A 20646-nucleotide genomic window follows, 5' to 3' on the forward strand; every position below is an offset into this window, starting at 1 on the left:
GCGTTACTGCAGAGAGAGCACCCTGCTAGCATGTCAGCTGGTGTACTCCCAATTCCAGTGTCTTTTCTCCTCTTGCCCTCTGCAAACCACACTGCTGCTTTTGGGATGAACATGCCTCAAGATGAGAAATCAGGCCTCAAGATTTGTTCCCTATGAAATGTTCATCAATTTACTCAGTCTTCTGTCTACATTTTGATACAACTAAAACATATTTATAGGATTGGCAAGGGCATTAATAATAATGTTTGAAAACAGTTTGACATAATATTAGTAGTTCATGAAAAGTAATTGCTTTCAAAATTATGCCATAGAAATTATTTAAAAGAGTGTTAAATGGTGATTTGAAAGCCTGTCTTTAAGTTTTAAGATAAATAATCCCTGAGTTTTTAATTTAATGTAGGATGTGATCTTTCCAATTTTTCTTAAATAATTAATTCTTTGTCCATTTTGTCTGTTAGCTAGCAGAAGTAATGATTGACTTTAAAAGATAATAATGTAAAAGGCAGGAGTATTATCAGCAGAGGCCTCTTTTTCCTTTTTATTGCTTTCTTGCTTGTTGGCTTTCTCTCTCTCTCTCTCTTTCTCTATCCTTCTTCCCTCCTTCCCTCCCCCTCTTTCTCTGTCCCTTCATTTCTTTAATCTTTCTTTCTTCTTTCCTTTCTTCACTGAAAACACTCTGTTACTATTTATGGTCATTTTGATAACGTTGCTTCTCGGGAAAAGTAAGTGCTATTACAACATAATGTATCTTCTAGATAATCTATATACTTTTAAATATTATTACTTTCCTTCCTGAACCAGAGCATTGAAAAAAAGTTTGGGTAAGAACTGAACAAATTTAATTACTTGGAAATATATTTTATAGTTTCACGAGGGAAAACACCACTTATGAGGTTGGTTTGAAAGGAGAAGGAGTTTGCCTAAGTTGAGAGTAGGATGCAGTATTACATGTCTCTGATAAGGTTACTATGACTGAATTACAGGTACAAAGCATTGAAATAAGTTATCAGCTGTAGTTAAATATTTAGAGTATTTTCTTCTTTCATTTTACTTTGATTCATCAAAACTGATGTTTTTTGAGAACAATGCAATCCTCTTTATAGAGTCATTAAAAGCTTGTTTCACTTGCTTATTCCTCAGGGTGTAAATGAAGGGGTTCAACAAGGGGGCAACAGATGTAGTGAGCACTGAGACGCCTTTGTTTTTGGCCACTTCCTCCTTTGCCGAGGGCTTGATGTAGATGAAGATGCAGCTGCCGTAGGCGATGGAAACCACAATCATGTGGGAAGAGCAGGTGGAAAAGGCCTTTTTTCTCTGTTGGACAGAGGGGAACCTGAGAATTGTCCTGATGATGTGTGTGTAGGACAGTATCACACACAGTAGAGTGATGATGAGTGTGAATACAGCCACAAGGATAACCATTTGTTCTATTACCCAAGTATCTGAGCATGAGATCTTTAGGAGGGGACCTGCATCACAGATAAAATGGTCAACTGTATTAGAGTCACAGAATTCAAGCTGGAGGCCCAAGCTAAGGGGTGGGAGAATGATCATCAAGCCAGACCCCCAACAGCAGAGGACTAATAAGGTATAAACCCTACTGTTCATGATGGTCATGTAATGCAGGGGTTGACAGATAGCAATGTAGCGGTCATAGGACATGGCTGCCAGGAGAAAAAATTCTGTTGCTCCAAAGAGAATAACAAAAAATATTTGACTGGCACAAGCATTGTAGGTAACGGTATTGTCCCCAGTTGACATGCTGTACAGGAATCTAGGAATACAGGCAGTGGTAAATGACACTTCTAAGAAGGAAAAATTTCTGAGGAAAAAGTACATAGGGGTTTTCAGATGGGAGTCTACCAATGTGAGGGTGATAATAGTCAGGTTCCCTGTTACACTCAAAATGTAGGTGAGAAATAGGAAGATAAAAAGCAGGATTTGCAGTTGAGGATCATCTGTGAGTCCCAACAGGATAAAAGTTGTTATTGCCGTGTGGTTTCTCATCACTGACCCTTGATCTCTGCTCAGTAAGAATATAATAATCAAAGTAATTTTATGAGGTAGATATTCAAATTTTGCAGCACAAGATTAGGCATATAAAAACCAAGCAAAGCAGCTACATTAATTTTTTCTTTTCACAACATAATCAATAATGCCACTATTCCTATAGTCTTCTTGAATATTCCAGTTATGAGCAGCAGATTTATTCCTTCAGAATTCGTGTTGTAAAATAATCCAACTTTTTATGAGATCATCCTTAGCCCTTCAGAATATAAAAATATAGCTGATTGTAATTCGTTATATGGATTGGATTCACAAATACTTTAGGGGAAAAAAGATGTTACCTTATGTGTACTTAAACATTCTTTATCCAACAAACCTTGGATATGGGGCATATCCAGATAATTAAGAACATGAATTCCCTTCAATTGTGACTCTCATAATATTGTTTTAAGGGTAAGATGCATTTCTCCTGGAAAAAAAAACAATTATAACAATATACAACGCACGAGACTGAGATTTTCCTTTGTCTCTTTATTTTTCTCTGCCTGCATTCCTTATTCTTAACTCAAAGATGGTTTGATGTACACCTATTTTATCTATAGGATAAAAAAATTTTGTGTTCAGGATTTACAAAAGGAGTATCTTCATATGCATTCAGTGATTTTTCAGTTAATTGACTGTAGTCCCATTTCTCTGAAAGCCCCTAAAGATGGCCTTTGAATTTGACTTTACATTTAATGTTACAATTCTCCATCTGCTGTTGTTTTTTGCATGTTTAGTTTTTTCTAGAAATCTCTGGCCTGGACCTCTTGCTGGTTAAGTATGTAGAATTTTTCCAGGTGTCCAGAATTTGCCTTCATGGATTTTTTCAAGACTATGGTTGTTTTGCTTTTTGCTTTCCTTTCTTTCTCAAAGCTGAAATCACCCATAATGTGCCCACAGATTCACTCTCTGATCAGAGAGACTGTGGAATGTGGGTTTTTCTTCCTCCTATTAGAGCAAAAGCACTTAATTCTATGTCAGGACTTTATTCTTCATGGCTAATAGAATATCTGAGACAAGCTATTTTAAATGGAACTATTCTATCCAGTGGATACTATTTGCAAAGTACAGGGCTAATGTCTGTATCATAAAACTCACCTCATATATGCAAAAATTCTCACTGTGGTTATTTATGCAATGTTTGACTTTTTTTCTTGCAGAAAACCTTGCATTTCACTAGGTTATTTAATGTGTGTAACTGTCTGGATTAGAATAACCAAGAGGCTTTCATTAAGATAAGTTCCTGAACACAGATAGACCTAAAAAATTCTGGGCAGGCAGTAGGGGAATATGGTTCGGTGCCAGTGGAGAAATAAAAAATTTGAAATATTATTAGTATGGTGATCGAGACTATCATGGTCATATTGATAGTTGAGATCCACCCAGACAGTTAAGGAAGTTTGTTGACCTATCATTACATATCCCTACTCTCTCCTAATTAGTGCTGACCATTATGTCATATGCAATCACTTGATTTACACATTTACATTACAATTTCAGATATGCAAGTACAATGAGTAACATAGTACCAGTCTTCTTTTCCCTGTATTTTTAGTCTTCTTTTGTTGATATTGTCTGTGACCATTATGTATATTCTTCAGTAAGGAGAAAAGGGTGTGTTTTTGTTCACAGAGCAATAACCACTCCTTTACTTAGCAGCACTAATTTCTTAGAGCGGTACCAGTGAAAATTTGTCCTATCTGAAACAGTCTTGGGAATTCCTGCTGCTTCTCCATCACTGACTGAAATCGAATTTCGCCAGGAAACATCAACGTGTTTGTTATATGAGTTTTTCCTCAGTTGGCTTTAATATATTTCCTGCAAAGGACATGAGACCTGGGAAAATGACATGTACCTTATAAAAATCCCATGAGATATATATGGCAAGACCAACCTTGATTTAAAGGGAGTGTCACAGGAAAATGGACACTCATGCAGGGAAGCTAATGAAAAACTCCAGTAAGGGAAGTGGTGTAGACCTGGCACAACTACAATGAAGACACTGACAAAGCCCCTGGCTAACATTACATCAAGACAGCCTGTCTCATACAGTTACCTTTTACTTCAGCTCCCAAGGTTTTTCAAGAAATCCACAAATAGTGGAAACTATTTCCTAACATGACCCTCCATCCCCAAAAGAATGTGCTTTTTGTGAGCTTCTCTTACCAAGCAGTAGCTTATACTAGGAAAGAAGAGCAGAGTTCTTTGTTTTCAAGCTCTCTGAGGCTTTTTATATCCCTCAATCCTCTTTCTTTATGCAAATGCTATTTTTTCTTTCGTTATATAGGATCAATTTATTAACAGTTTCTCTTTTAGGGAAGTAAAATAGCTTACAAGTAATTTACTATGACTACTTTTCCTTGTCCTTTGATTTTGGGTCCGTCAAAGAATTCTCTCTCAATTACTTCAGGGCTACAAAAAGTATAATAAGTAGAACAAATTATGAAGTTACTAAAAATTGACATCCTTGCTGTCACCTCCTGTTTCGTACCCCCCATCCCCAACCCCCGAATATACACTAGGCAAAAACTGCCTGAGGGAAATAGCCCCCTCAGCCTTGCTCTCCTGCGCAGCGCTTCCTGAATAACGAAGGCCCTTTCTCCTCAGGCACCTGATTACTCTCCACTGACTAATTTAGATGCTAAGGGATTATTTCCATTGAACTAATAAATGCTTAGGAGAGACTGAAGTATTTCTGCTTAAATTATTCATCACAAAAGAGTATTTACAATTTAGAAAATGTTGACAGTTTTGAGTAGTGTAATATTGTTTTGGGACATAAATTCCAGGGATTTGGAAGGTACATCTCTATATTAATTTTTGAATTTGTACTGCAGGGGTTACTACTTAGGATAGAAATGTATCCCTGTCTATGACCTTAGTCTTACAAAGGACTACTGAGGAGTACACAACATGCCTACTAAAATTTTCCATACTGAAGTTTGAAAAAGCTTAACTAATCACAATATAGAAGAAAATGTCAACAAATATTTCTTCCTCTTATCTCTCAAAAGGGAAAGTAATTCTCATCTCTACCTATGGCACTTACTCTGATACTTTTCATGGTTTCAGCTGGCAGCTCCTTACTGTGTTGAAGTGTCAAGGGACGCGTGTCTCGGCACAGGTGTAACAGGATCATCAACCCGCACTTACTGTCCAGGAATTTTCTCGTGGCTCTCGAGTTCTTCAAGTTTCCCATTTTCCTATCACATAAAGACTCTCATTAGATAATCCTTTATTTTAATCCTTGGGAACATTTCCCCTTGGTCTCTGACCTGAAGGGAAGACAACCTAATATAAGGGAGGAGAACAAAAGAACGTCCTTTGGGTTTTGGAAGAGCTCCAATTGCTCTGAGCAAGGAGGTGCTTTCCTCCTCCAGAACTAGGGATAGTCGTGCTCTTCTGCCCAGTCAACTGGGGGTGCCCTGGGACCTCCTCACTGAGTGAGGGAAAGGATCCTCAGTGGCCTAGGTTCTAGTGGCACTAATGAGGCTTTTGCTTAATGAACTTTGGCAAAGCAACTAAAATAGCAGCCAGGATATGTCCTTGGAGATGTTTAAGACAGAACAACAGCATCAGACAGAGGCCGGGGCCCATCCCACTGGTGAGAAAAAAAAGCAAAAGCGTGGTTCACTTCCTCACTACACTTTCTAAGGGAATGGGTTGAGGAGATTTTAATAATTAAAATATTTAGCTTTACCTAATTTCCCATGATATAATTGCTTATAAAGTATCTACTTAATATGAAAATATACACTGAGAAAAACTGCTAGGTACTCAATGATACTGTGGAGTGAATTTATGTTTTTTTTAATCACAGGAGCATTTATCTGCACTGGAAAAACAGGAAAACTTATATTGTAACAGACATATTCTTTATGCAGCCTACAGGAAAGGCTTCATAAGATTATAGCCATATGGATGACTCAAAAATAAGTTCAGTCACTAAAAACTACTGACCTAACAATGATTTCTGTTTGAAATATCTGCTCCTGAGTTTCTGAAATTTGTTTGTTTAGAAATAACCCATCTGAGGACCAAGGACCCCTTTATTTATTATTTAGTTTTGAAGTTTAGCACATAAATCAAATATATATCTTAATAGTGTAAAAACCTCTTACCCTAACCAGAGAAGTCACAAAATTAATGATTTCAAAGCAAGAGTGGTAACTATTTTAACAATATTTTACTTTCAACCATAGAGAGCTAGAAAATATTTCTTAGGCATAAAGGGGGACAAACTTCCTGGTTTGAAAATCTTTTCAGGGTGTTGGAGATGCAAAAATTCAGAGTTCTAGGCTCTCCCAGAAGACCATTCAGGATAAGCAAGGTCATAAACTGAGATCCAAGTAAATCCCACACAAACCTTTTCTAAACAGATCCTCTCCATCAAATTAGCCACTAGGGTTCTTGTTAAAGAATCAGCTGGAGCTATTATTAACCCCCAGAAGAGTAGCTATAGTGGTCATTTCATTTACTTTTATCTTTGATGAATCTATGTAACAGTTTTCTCTGAGAAGCAATTTGACATGATTTATTAGATAAAGACAGAAATCTGAGTTGTATTCTTTGAATACTGCTTTTCATAGTTTACATACAGATCATCTATATGTAGTGAAAAGTTATCTCTGCTGCACCATCACTTTCTTCTTTAAAAAGAAAAAAGTGTATCTACATTAAAATCACCTGATATGACAACTTACATAACATTGACAATATTAATTATCCTTGTAGTTTTTTAAAATATAAAAATCTTTGAAGGATGCAAGCTATTTTCATAAACTTTGCCACTTAAAAACTAGCATTTTGATGAGTGAAGAAAATGAAGAATATTTTGGAATAAGGGCTATCCAGAGGGTACAGGGCAGAGCATGTTACCCTGTAAAGTTCTAGGAACCACTGGGGTGAGGAGTAATGGATTAAGGAAGTTAGGAAGGCCAAAAAGAGTGTTCTCCTTGTAATTAAAATAATCTATTGTACTTATTATGATGTGTCCCCACGACTCCTAGGAATGTCAAAGTTCTCCAAAAAATCATTGTCATTTCTCCTTCCAATATGGCACCAGTATACTTTGTAGTTTAACTGTACTAACTAGTTTTACCGTGAGAGAATATCCTGCCCTAATCTCTGAAGTGGGTAATTGTTTTAAAGGAACAAATGACAGCTAATCATACAGCAAGTTAATTGAGTTTTGCTAGGAAATTTAAAAGTAAATTGATTTCTATTCAATTTATATAAGAGGCATTCAGATCCTGGACATATTAGTTCAAAACTAAAAATGAAAAGATGTGAGTATGTTAGTAAAACTGTGATCACTGAGGAAGAACTATAAAACAACTACTAAGCATAAGCAAGAATTAGGTAGTTCTTAAACTCTGTTTTCAAAATATTGTGAAAATACATAGTGAAGATACATAAATGGAAAATTTAGGGACAGAATCTTTATCTGCAGAGGACATGGATGAAAGTATTAAATATAGACTGAACAGATTAATATTCCAAGATGTAAATGGTGTGAGTCAAGACCCAAACCTACATAGGCACCAAAACCTATATCAAAGTTATAATAATCTTGTAAAAGGCACTTGATACATTATAGAAATTCCAGTGTGTATACAATTGACAGTCACACAGTCAGTTGGAGGAAAACATGATACAAAGTTTATAGATAATACACCTCTGTAAATCTATGCAAGAGTTCTGAATGAATATGTCCCTTTTCCTTGAAATTTCATTTCCAAGATTTATAATGAAATCATGGAATACTGTTTATAAAAAGATGCTTTTTGCCAACATTTTAGCAATTGTAGAAAACAGAAAGAATGCTGGGAACTAAATATGTTATGCATTTATAAAGCTGTTTCAATATAGGTGAAGTTTTGAAATAATAAGAATTTACAAAAATAAAGAGGAATTAAAAAATAAGTTATACACAGTGTTTTGAAATTAAATAGAATTCAATCAGGTACATTTATTGTATAGAGATTTAAAAATATTTATAATACATATTTTAAGATGAATAGTATTATGTATTCAAATACATAAATTTCTTGATCTCCACTTTGAATATCTTATAGATTTCTCAAGAAAGCAAGGAAAGCCAGCAAAAGAATTATTTATCTGCTTGACAGTTAAAACAAGGAAGAGATGCCAATTAACACCTTGGCCAGCATGGAAGGTAATCATATAAATAAAGCGAGTGATGGTTTCGTGGTATACATGATGCTTTTCACCAGTAAAATTGTTATTTCAAATGCAAAGAGGAAAAATCTCCAATGTTAAATATGGGGACAAATACATTTTAAATAATTAAATTGGTAACAAAGTCATTTCAAGATGAAACTCAAAGAGTAAAGAAGGTAGTTTTGAATGTACAAACAAATCAATAAGATATCTATGTATTTCTTCAGTAATATGTCCTACTATTAAGTCTAGGATTGCTAGTTTTGGTGGCTATCCCAGTAATAAGGAAAACAGTCCCTGATATCCACAATCTAGCTTACTCAAGAGTAAATGCTAAAATGGCAGGAACACATAATTGTTATGGAAGCAAATGAGGGCCAGTTAACACAGACAATACAGTTTTAGAAGACTTCCTAATATAAGTGATGCTCAAAGTGAAAATCACAAATTAATAGTTGTATCTGGGTAATTTAGGTGACTGGGAAATAAAGACAGAGTGTGGAAGGACACAGATAGGAGGGGAGATTTTTTTCCAGACAGATAAATGTGAAGTACTTACTAAAAGATCTATGAGATGATAAATTCTCAGTAAATATAATCTTATCTTTTGACTGTATGGAAAGTGGAGTAGAAAGAAAATATGGGCTACTCCGAGCAAAAGTCCAATTTAGAATTTTGTGGTTTTGATTTATCTGTAAGAATCCAGAAAAATAATAGAAATAACAGCTGACATATATGAAGCACACATCATGCATCATTTAAAAAATTATTGTGTAATTTTTAGAAACAAAAACAGGGGAATCTAAAAATTGTCATTAGCCATGGTTTAAAAATGAGTTATATTGCCACATTAAAAATGGAGAATTCTTAGGGAAAAAAACACAAAATCTTCATGAAGGAGATGAATTTTAGAAACATGATGATGAATATACACAAAAGCCTGAAGTTTAGTAAATGCATATATTTAATTATTGAGATATAAACAGGTCTATAAAATGTTTTAAGCATAACATGAAGTGTGACAAGTGAGGTATTCAATTATATGTCACACAATTATGAATCATATTTGTATATATTTATGGGTACAGTCACAGAAGGTATAGCTGGGAAAGTTATGCCCCAAAATATTTAATTAGTTATTTTCTTGCTATGTTATTGTACAATTATTTCTTTTGGTTTATTAGATTAAGGCTTTTCAATGATAAACATTTTTATTTAATAAAATCAAAATTAAGCTGAAAAAGAATGACTTATAATTTTCAAAATGCATTATATGATAGAAAGAATAATCCAGACTTTTATTTCAAAATATGGTCATATTTTGTGGCCTAGCATCTTGTGTCTGCTGTTTCCATTGCAATGTCCTTTATTTGAGAATATGTTTCCAACATTGTTCCCTGTGAAACACAGGAAGTTTTCATAGGGTCTTTGGTACCTGGGTCTCCAAAGATGTATAAAATATTTATTTGTTAAATAAATAAAATTTGGATCTTTAGTAAATATAATAAATGTTAAACTTGGTATTGTAAGATGCTTACAAATCAAGGAATGTATGATTTTTCTAAGCTTTTTGTGGCAGACTTTCATTTAAATGTTGCCGGGCATTAAGAAAATATTTGTAGACTTCTAATTGCACAAAGTCAATTAAAGAAACTTCTTCGGTTACTGAGGAAGTTTCCTCAGGTAGTATTAAGCAATAGTTACTTTGTTCTTCAGTAAGTTACCCCATTCAGTCATCATTTGAAATAAATTACACACTACAATGATTTCTGTGTATATTATATGCTTTCAGAATGTTAGAGTCAGAGGAGGGAGTCAGAAAATTGATATTCATTTTTAAAAAACAAAATGAAGTGGAAACAAAACTACCATCGGTCGCATTGGTGAAACAGAAACCTCACCTTAAAAACAGATTTGGAAAGCCTATTTAATGACAATGCAACTATTTGCTTTGCAGCTTAATTTTAACAAGTTCTAAAATTTCTAGCAGAAAAGCATAAAACCAATTATGAAGATTTAGTATCAACCAATGAATAGATCAGCCTATGGGTATAAATACAAGTGACACTAAAGTATATTTATAGTCAGTTCTAATCGTACAAGTAAATTAAAGCTATAACGTTAAGATTAAGAATGTAAATATATAGGAAGAAATATAGCAAAGGAAAAAACCTGTATTTTTTACCTTATAATATTTATAGTTAAAAACCTATAAGGATGTATTTCCAATGACTACAAAAAAATTACACAATCAAGGAGTTCTGTCAAACAGTATATGGACAATATTAATAAAAACAAGAAACAGGAAGGGAAAATATGCATAGCCTTACTAATCACTGTTTATCGTGTCTATACTTTTTACATTATCATTTATTCTGTTTTAATTCATGTGTTGTAAAATGCAATATCTTAAGTGTTCTACAAAATTTGACTACTGTAAACACCAAAGCAACCAGCCATCCAAAAGAAGATATGGACTTTACCACAGTGGACTTCATGTCACTGCTTCAACAACTGTCTCCCACCTGCCCATGAGGATTATCACTGTTGTGATTGTTAGCCATAGATATGTTTTTTCTGTTCATGAACTTCATATAAATGGAATCATATGCTATTTTTCTGAGTCTTAGTATTTTTACTCAGCATAATGGTATTGAGATTCACCATTTTTGTTGCATGCATTAGTAGTTTTTCTTTTCATTTTCATCACTTAGTCCTAGACTTAACGATTTTAGCCATCCTAGCAAGTGTGAAAGAGAATTTCATTGTGACTTTAATTCATATTTCTCTGGTGACTCAAGATGTTGACAATTTTTCTTGTGCTATGAGGTATTCATATGTCACCTGTTGTGGAGAGCCCAAGTATTTTGTCTATTTAGATTGAGATTTTTGTTATTTGATATATAGAAGTTCTTCATACATTCTCAATGTCAGTCCTTTTCCAGTTATATATAGTCCAAATATTTTTCCAGGTTTACTTGGTTATTATATAATTTATGGTGTGTTTTGTGGAGGAAAAGTGTGCAATTTTGATGTATCCTAGTACATATACTTTTTCTCTTATGATTATCAATTTTGGTGTTCTGTCCAAGAAATCTTGCCTACTTTGAGGTTGTGAAGATTTTCTCCTGTTTACTTATAGAAACTATATTGTTCTATGTGTTAATTTAGCACTATTACCCATCCTAACTTATTTCTTGGGAATAGAGTGTGATTAAAGTTATTGGTTTTTTTTCCCTCTATAGACATCTAATTATTCTTGTGTTATTTATTCAAATTCCTTTTACTTTCCCCATTTGATTGGGATGAAATCAATTGACCATATTCATCTGGGTATAAATGTGGACTCTCCAAGAGATCATCTCAATGATCTATTTTTGATCCTCATGAAAATACCATTGGCTTAACTAATGTTATTTTATAAAAAATATTAAGGTAGTAAAGACATCGAATTCATTTTTATATTTTTAACTATTAACCTAGCACTTATAGATACATAGCATTTTCTTACAAAATTTTATAATTTGTCAGTTTCTTCAAAAAATTCTGCTGTATTTTGCACTGAAATTGCATTGACTCTATGGAACAATATGGAAATAACTGACTTCTTAACAATATGCAATCTTCCAATTCATGAACATGGCATACCACTACCACTGATTTCTACAGCTAGAAGTTATAGCATTGTACATCTTTCATTTTACTTTTTCTTTGGTATTTGACGTTAAAAATTCTATTTAAATAGTTTTTTTCCATTTTCCAGTTACTTGTTGCTAGTATAGAAAAATACTATTGTTGTTCACGGACTTTACAAACTAGAACTTTGCTAAATTCACTTATGAATTCAAGAAGATTAAAAAAATTAATTCCATAGGGTTTTCTAACTAAAAACAATATTAAATATAGAAAATGACAACTGTATTTATTTGTTTCTAATTTTTATGTTAATTGTTTACAGAAAACAAATGCACAAATAGATGAATGGATAGCTATAAATAAATGGTAGATAGATGATTGATAGATTCAGATAAAGATTCTAAGAAAATAGTAGTTTTCATATTTCCAAATTCTTGTGCTCTTTGTTTCTGCATACCTAGGTTCTTTTTGGTATCACATATTTTCAGCACAAAGAACTTCTTTTAGCATTCTTTTAAGTGTAGTTCTACAGGAAATAATTTATCAGTTTTTCTTTATAAAAATGTCTCACTTTTATTTGGTATCTGAAGGATACTTTTTTTGAATAAAGAATTTTAGGTTGACAGGTTTTTGTGTTGTTTTCCCTGTAAACATGACATCATTCCATTGTCTTTTTACTGGAAAGTTTTCTTTGTTTTTAGTTTATTCCAGCTTCCTAAGAGATTTTTCTCTGCCCTGTTAGACTGCCCCCATTTTTGGAGATTTGTTACCCTGAATCCTATGTAGATTTCAGATGTTTTAGAAGGTTTCTCTCAGCTCTCTGCCTCATTCATCACCCTTCTGCATTTAAAAGCTTGAAATGTACTGAAAAGACATTTAACTTGTTCCTTCTCCAAAGTGTTGATATACTAGCCCTCTTACCTGGTGTGGACTTGTGGGAAAGAGTTGCAACTGAAAACTCACTCTGACTGGGTAACCTTGGAATTCCAATTTGTTAGAAGAGCTCTTATGCACCACTAAAAGTTAATTAATATTTTGACTGGTTTCTTCATACCTATGGGCAAATACCTCATCTTCATTCCCTCTGCCATTGATGAGAGCAGTTGACAGTCATTTCTCTCCTGCAAAGAGTATATTCCCTTATGTAGTTTACTTGGGTGTGCTTAGATCCTCAGGTCTCTGAATTTCTTTAAACTGTGGTTTTGTTAATAATCTGGTTTGTATTGGTTGTAGATGTGGGAACAGCTTACTGTGACTCCATGTGAGCAAGAGAGGATATTGCACTACTTGCCTTTGATACTTCCCTATTTGTTTGAAATCTTTCTGAATTTTTTTAAAAACAGTAAAGAAACTGGAGCTCAATGATGAGACAATGACAGTTACAACCTTCATTCTCCTTGGTCTGACAGATGGCCCTCAACTTCAGAGTCCAATTTTTATGTTTCTATTCCTCACTTATGTGTTGAGTATAACTGGGAATCTGACAATCAAATTCCTCACTTTAGTGAACTCCCATCTTAAAATACCCATGTACTTTTTCCTTATTAGAAATTTTGCCTTATTACAAATTTCATTTACATATGCTTGTATTCCTGTTATACTTGTACAACATTCCAATAGGTGACAGATAGGTAATATAATATTTGTGTCATTCAATTGTTTTTACTGATATTTAACGGGTAACAAAACTTTTTCTTTTGGCCACCATATGTCCTGTGATTGATATGTAGTGATATGCAAATCATTGCATTATGTAATCATCATGAGCAATAGGTTGTGGAAGGCTTGTCTTCAACTGTTGGATGACTGGTGTGTTGATCATATTCCCACTTCTTATCATGATAATAAATCTAGAATTCAGTGACTCAAATGTAATTGATTACTTCGTCTTTTAGAGCAGATGGTGATAGCCTATGCTGTATTGGCATTCATTACGACCCTTCTGTGTGTTGTTCTGTCCTGTATACACAATTATCAAGACCATTCTGAGATTCCCCTCAGCTCAGCAAAGGAAAAGGGGCTGCTCTACCCTTTCTCACATGACTGTGGTTTCCGTTACCTATGGAAACTGTACCTTCATCTATGTCAAACCTCAGCAAAAGATTCAGTGGCCATTATTAACAGTGTAATGATGTCCAATATTGAACCCATTCATTTATACTATGAGAAACAATGAGACAAACCTTCAGTGACCCATTCAGAGGAGCTGCATTACCCTCAAAGAAGCAGGAGAATGTTGAAGTCTAAGAACCAAGTTTTCAAAAGATACAGATTCCTAAACATAAATTTTTTAAGTTACAAAATAATTCTGTCTTCCTCATCTGTGCTGTAATTCAGGTTAACTTCCACAAAACATCTTAAAACCCAAATTTCAGTTCATTGTTTACTCTTCTTACAAATAAACCTCTCTTAAGATAACATCCCTTATCATGAAACAAGGCTATATATTCATAGGAAATGTATTAATTACTTTACTTTCTATTCAGCTTAACCAAAACTACAAAATAGTACCAAATTTTTAAATGACGGAAAACAAATATAACACAAAACAAAAACTGGTGCCTAATTTCTGAGTGATGTGTTTAAAATGAATTGACACTACTCTGCCATAGAGAGGTGGTATTTTGAATCCAAAAAGGAAAAAAATAAATAAAAAGAAGATTCAGCACCACTATGTCAGGCAGACACACACATATATGTGATATTTTAGGTTCTGGATAGTTGCGTGGAACTAAACCGTCACATAAAATCCTGCCAATAAGATGTAATGAATGATTGATGTTGGCCAAACATGCAACAGCACTAAAATGAACAAATGACATGATCATCCAGAATATTTTGGATTTTTCTCTATGGTTATCCAGACATACTCTATGTTTCTCATTGTTTTCTATGCCCTTGAGACTTATGGGACATGTGAATTTTGTAAGTAAATTCCCTTGACCTCTGACTTCATTTCCCTTAAGGGACAGGGCCATTAATGACTCCCCATGTTGGCACACCTGCACTACTATATCATATCTTCATGATTTTCTTTAAAACCAGAAAAATTTTAGTATTCTTTAAAAACCTTTGCTGCAATAAATTCTTTAATTCACAACAGAATGGCAAGACTTTAATAATTCCTCCTTTATATCATAAAATATTCAGACCTAGGTTTTAGATGAATAAATAATTTGAGACTCTGGAAGACAAATACACTTCAATCTTTAAATAGTCTCCATGACATGAAAAACAATGAACACTCATTCAAACTAAGTCATCTTTGGAATCTCTTATAATATTATTTCACATCAGAAAAAGTATCAGAATTAAAATGACTATTACTTAATCTCTATTATTTCCCACATTAAATTCCTGGGAGTTTAAAGTTTTGATCTTATCTCTAGTTTTTTATCTCTTTTAATGCAAATATATATTGAATCCAAACCTTAAGCATTATGTTTATAGTCTATGTAATAGTCTATACTCGAGACTATTTCTAGGAGAAAAGCAAGTGGGGTAGTCTAACTCCTGCTTGAGAGTCTCAATATTGTTTTGAATCCTTGAGACTAAAAGTCTACCACTGTACATAACAATCTGGCATCTTTTGAGTTCAAGAATTATTTATAGACGTAGCTTACAGACCTAATTAAAGCAAAGGACCAAAGACTCTGGAAAGCTAAACAGAAATTTGGCTCTTAGTGTGCATTTGTAATTTCACTTTTTGAAATCACTTGCTCACTATTAAGAAGACATGTGATGAGTTAATACTGATGCTCTCAGTGCTCTCAGTACCTAGCATTGACATAAATACTGTCTGGCAAACTATAACTTACCATATGGACATTTTTCTGAATATATTCTAAGCTAGAAAATCGATCAAATATGAAAAGGAGATAAATTAAATTTTAATTGCTTGATGAATCTGGAAAAATAAAGAAATAAAACCAAAAGTGAGATAAGAATTTACATATGGACTATGTGAATAATAAAATGTTGAAAATAGACAGCTTTCATTCTAAGATCAGGGATAAGACAATAATGTTCTCATTCTACATATCACTTTAACACTTTATAGAAGGTTCTAGCTCATGAAATAAGACAAGGAAAAAATCAGGCATCTAGGATGGACAAGAAGAAAGTAATCCCTTTTTGTTTGCAGACCACATGATTATCTATCTAGAAAATTATGTTTAATCTTTTCAACAACTACTAGAACTTTACAACTACTAGATTTTTACATATATTTGAGTGGATAATCTCCTAGAAAATCACAACTCACCAAGAATAACACATTATTAATTCAAATACTATTATGTTTCCATTCCTATAAAAAGTAAATGCATCTGTAAAGAAAAGTCTTCCCATAATTTAAACATCAATCCCAGATACCATTCCGATTATTCCAAATATCATGAATCTAACACAAGCTCCTCAAAAACTGGAAAAAGAATAAAACAATCTCATTCTAAAAGCCCAAAACAATCTGATGTGAAAACCTGATGAGCATATTTAAAAGAAATAAAATTCACTGGCTAATCTCTCTCATGATAATAGAGACAACAATCCTAAGTAAATATTAGTAAATTAGTGTAATGAACCCAACAATATACGAAAATGGTCATATATCATAAAACATTCCATTTTTTTCTGAAAAAGCCAAGCCAGAAAGAGTGACATTATAAAGATGATGAATAGATGGTCCCAGACCTCATCTCCACACACAAGCAGATTTAACAGCTATATACAGATGGAAATACAATTCAGACCTTGAGATTTCAGTAAGAGGTTAGAGCACTCTGGTTATACACAGAAATAAGAAAAGATGCATTGAAAAGGGTAAGAGGAACTGTTCACTTTACCCACATTATGTTTTCCCAAACACTGCACAGCACAAATTCAAAAAAGACTTTACATTGAAAACTGTCACAAGACACAAAAAGGTCCTTATATAATGATAAAGGTCAACTCAACAGGAATATATAACAATTATAAATATATATGTACCCAACATCAGAGTACCTAAATATATAATGCAAACATTAACAGAACTGAAGGATTCTGTTCAGCAATACAGTCGTAGTAGGAGACTTCAAATATCCCATTTTTAACAATGATGGGATATGCAGAAAGAAAACCAGTAAGGAAACAATAGACTTAAACAACAGTACAGAACTATTGGATCTCCCAGACTTACACAGAACATTTCACCCAAGTGACAAAACACACATTCTTCTCAAATACACACTGAGCATTCTCTACTACAGATGACATGATAGATCACAAAACAAGTCTTAAAACAAGTTTGAAATCATTCCATGTGTCTTTTCTGACCAAAAATGGAATTAAACTGGAAACTGATAACAGAAAGAAAATAGAAAACCTCATAAACATATTGAAATTAACAGCAACTCCTGAAAAATCACTAGGTCAAAGAACTCAAATGAAAAATTAGAAAATTTCTGAAGACAACAAAATTGAAAATAAAACATTCCAAAATTTAAGAGGATGCAGCAAAAACAGTAGTAAGCAGGATTTTGTAGTGATAAATACCTACTTTAAAAAAGAAGCCAGATCTCAAATAAACAACCTAACAAGAAACTACAATACAGAACAAATTAAGCCCAAAGTTAGCAAAAAGTAATAAGTAAATAAAAATGAAGTGGAGAATAGGAAAACACTAGGAAAAAATTGAAAAACTAAGACTTGACATATTTTGAAAAAATAAAATCCATGAACCCTTAGCTAGACAATGAATTAAAAAGAAGATGTAAGTAAATAAAATTATATAAGAATGAGGGGGCATTACAAACTGATGTCACAGAAATAAGAAGGATAAGAGACTACTATGAACAATTGTACATCAACAAATTGGACAACCTAGAAGAAATGGATAAATTCCAAGAAACATATAATCTATCAAGATAGAATCAAGAATAGAAAGTCTAAACAGATGAATAACAAATAATGAGATTGAGTAATGCAAAATATTTATCCAAAGAAAAGCAAAGGCCAGGAGTCTTCACCATTCATTTAGTAATTATATCAACCATTCAAAGAAGAATTAAACACAAATTCTTCTTAAAACTCTTCCACAAAATAGAAGATGAAGCACTTCCAAGCTGCATTCCATTTCATGAGGCCAGAATCACCCTGATACCAAAGCCAGACAAAGACACCACAAAAAGCATTAAAAGCCAACATCCCTGATGAACGTGGACACAGAAACCTCAACCAAATGTTAGCAAACTGAATTTAACAATACATTAAGGGATCATACATTATGACTTAAGTGGGATTTATTCCTGGGATTCAAGGATAGTTCAATATATAAAAATCAAAGAGATATACCACTTTAGCAAATGAAGGATACAATCACATGATAATCTTAACAGATGCAGATAAGGCATTTGACATAATTCAATAATTTTTCATGATAAACATAACAATGTAGGAATAAAAGGAACTTATCTCAACATTATAAAGTCCATATATCACAAGCCTACAGCTAACATCATACTAAAAGGTGAAAAACTAAAAATTTTTTCTCTAAGATAAGAAACCATACATGGCTGCCCCCCCTCACCACTTCTATTCAACATAGAACTGGAGGTCCTAGCCAGAGCAATTAGATAAAAAAAAGATGTGAATGTCATACATATCAGAAAGGAAGCAGTAAAAAAAATGACATGATCTTATGTTTAGAAAACCCTTACTCTACAAAACCACTGTTAGAAATAATAAATATATTTAGTAAACTTACAGCATACAAAATTAACATTAAAAAGTAGTTGAATTTCTATAAACTAACAACGACTATTTAAAAATGAAATAAAGAAAACAATCCATTTACAATATCATCAAAAACAATGAAATACTTAGGAAAAAACTTAACCAAATTAGTAAAAGACTTGAAGACTATAAAATGCTAGATACAAGAACTAAAGAATATACAAATAAATGGAAAGACATCCCATGTCAGTGGATTAGAAGAGTTAGTATTGCTAAAATATCCACAATGTCCAAAGCAATCTGCACATTCAATGTCAGTGCTGTCAAAATCCCAATGGCATTTTCTACAGAAATATAAAAATCAATTCTAAAATTTGTATGGAACCACAAAGACCCTGAATAGCCAAAGCAATCAGACCCTGAGTAGCCAAAGCAATCTTGTGAAAGACTAACAGAGTTGAAGGGATCAGACTTCCTGATTTCAAAACATATTACAAAGCTGCCATAATCCAAACAGAATACTACTAACATCAAAGCAGACATAAACCAATGGAACAGAATAGAGAGCTGAGAAATAAACACACCCATATATGGTCAACTAATCTTTGTCAAGGGTGCCAAAACTATACAGGGGAAAGGATAGCCTTGATAAATTATGTTGGGAAAACTAAATATTCAAATGCAAAATAAAACCTTATTTTACCCTATATTCAAAATACAACTGAAAAGCATGGCACCTAGAAGAAAACATGAAAATAGCATCTTAACATTGGTCTTGGCATTGACTTCTTGGAGATAACACCAGAAGTACAGGCAACAAAACCAAAAGTAGGTAAGTGGGACTCATCATGCTAAAAAGCTTCTGCACTGCAAAGGGCACAATCAATAGAATAAAAAGGCAACCTATAAAATGTGATAAATGTTTGCAAATTATATATTTGAAGAAGAGTTAATGTCCAAAATATCTATGAACTCCTATAACTCAATAGCAAAAAACCAAATAACTCAATTACAAGATGGGCAAAGGAACTGAATAGACATTTCCCCAGATATACAAAGGGTCAACACATACATGAAAAGGAGCTCAAATTCACTTATTATTATGTCTCTAAAATTCTCCTGGTCCAAAATTGTCCACTAACTTGGGCCCCTTTTTCAAACCTCCCCACGTTTTCTTCCCTAGCCTCTTTTGCTGAAATCCTGATTTGATAGTCCTCTGAATTCCCTCTTGTCATGTAGTGGCATTTTTTATACTTCAACGTTTTTCTCTGTTGCTTTTGATTTAATTTTCAGCTTTCTAAAAGCTTGCAGGCAACCCCAGACCCGCCATGTACCACAGAGGGACTGGAAGCTGCTCTGAGTCTGTTGCAGGAGTCAGGGCCCAGATGCTCAGCTTGGACAGTGATTAGCATGGTTCTAGGCTTCCTGCAGTTTTCAGTTCTTTACGGAGTCTTCTCATGCTCCTCAAAATGTCCAAGAGCTAAAAATACATTAATGTGAACAGCTGATATATTTTCTGTAGTTTTTCTGTGCTTTTCATAGGACTAAGCACTTTTTTCATCACTAAGTCTTATTTCATCTCCACAATGACTGCCGGGACATATAAATTTCATCCTTGTTTTTAAAAATGAAGGAAATGAGTTGGGGGAGTTCCTTGAGACTTCATTTAAAACCAAGGTATGACTCAACTGCTCTACTTATTCAAGTCATGCTTTTCTCAAAATCCTTAAAAAGTTTAAGAGACTTCCCTCTTTTTAACTAATACACCAGCACACTGAGGAAATAGTCTCCTATTTGTATAATAACAACTCATAAGCAAAGTGTGGAAATCTTTCATTATATTCAGAGAAGGGGATTAGGAAATTATGGAAAAAGAGACAGCATTTCAATTGGTTAGACTCTCAAATTTATTCCATCTTCTCAGATAAGGTTTATACTATAAATATATATGTGTGTATATTTTTATATATTTACATTTAAATACATAAAAAATATAGAATATAGATGAATATGCAATATATTTATAGATATATTTATTTACATGTATTAGAATAAAATATTAAT

General features: G+C 33.3%; 1 protein-coding gene across 1 annotated transcript; it reads right to left on the minus strand.

Annotated features, from left to right (window-relative positions):
- Nucleotides 1-1047: 1047 nt before the first annotated feature.
- LOC130679330 (olfactory receptor 6C2-like) lies at nucleotides 1048-2007 on the minus strand. Its single transcript, XM_057487932.1, has one exon. It carries the CDS (start codon nucleotides 2005-2007, stop codon nucleotides 1048-1050), a length of 960 nt encoding a protein of 319 aa, XP_057343915.1.
- Nucleotides 2008-20646: the final 18639 nt, after the last annotated feature.

The sequence above is a fragment of the Manis pentadactyla genome, chromosome 10 (genome assembly GCF_030020395.1).
Source record: "Manis pentadactyla isolate mManPen7 chromosome 10, mManPen7.hap1, whole genome shotgun sequence".
Lineage (NCBI taxonomy): Eukaryota > Metazoa > Chordata > Mammalia > Pholidota > Manidae > Manis > Manis pentadactyla.

What these genes read in the sequence shown, in the direction of transcription:
- LOC130679330 (XM_057487932.1), bottom strand. Translation starts at nt 2,007, where the DNA reads ATGAGAAACCACACGGCAATAACAACTTTTATCCTGTTGGGACTCACA.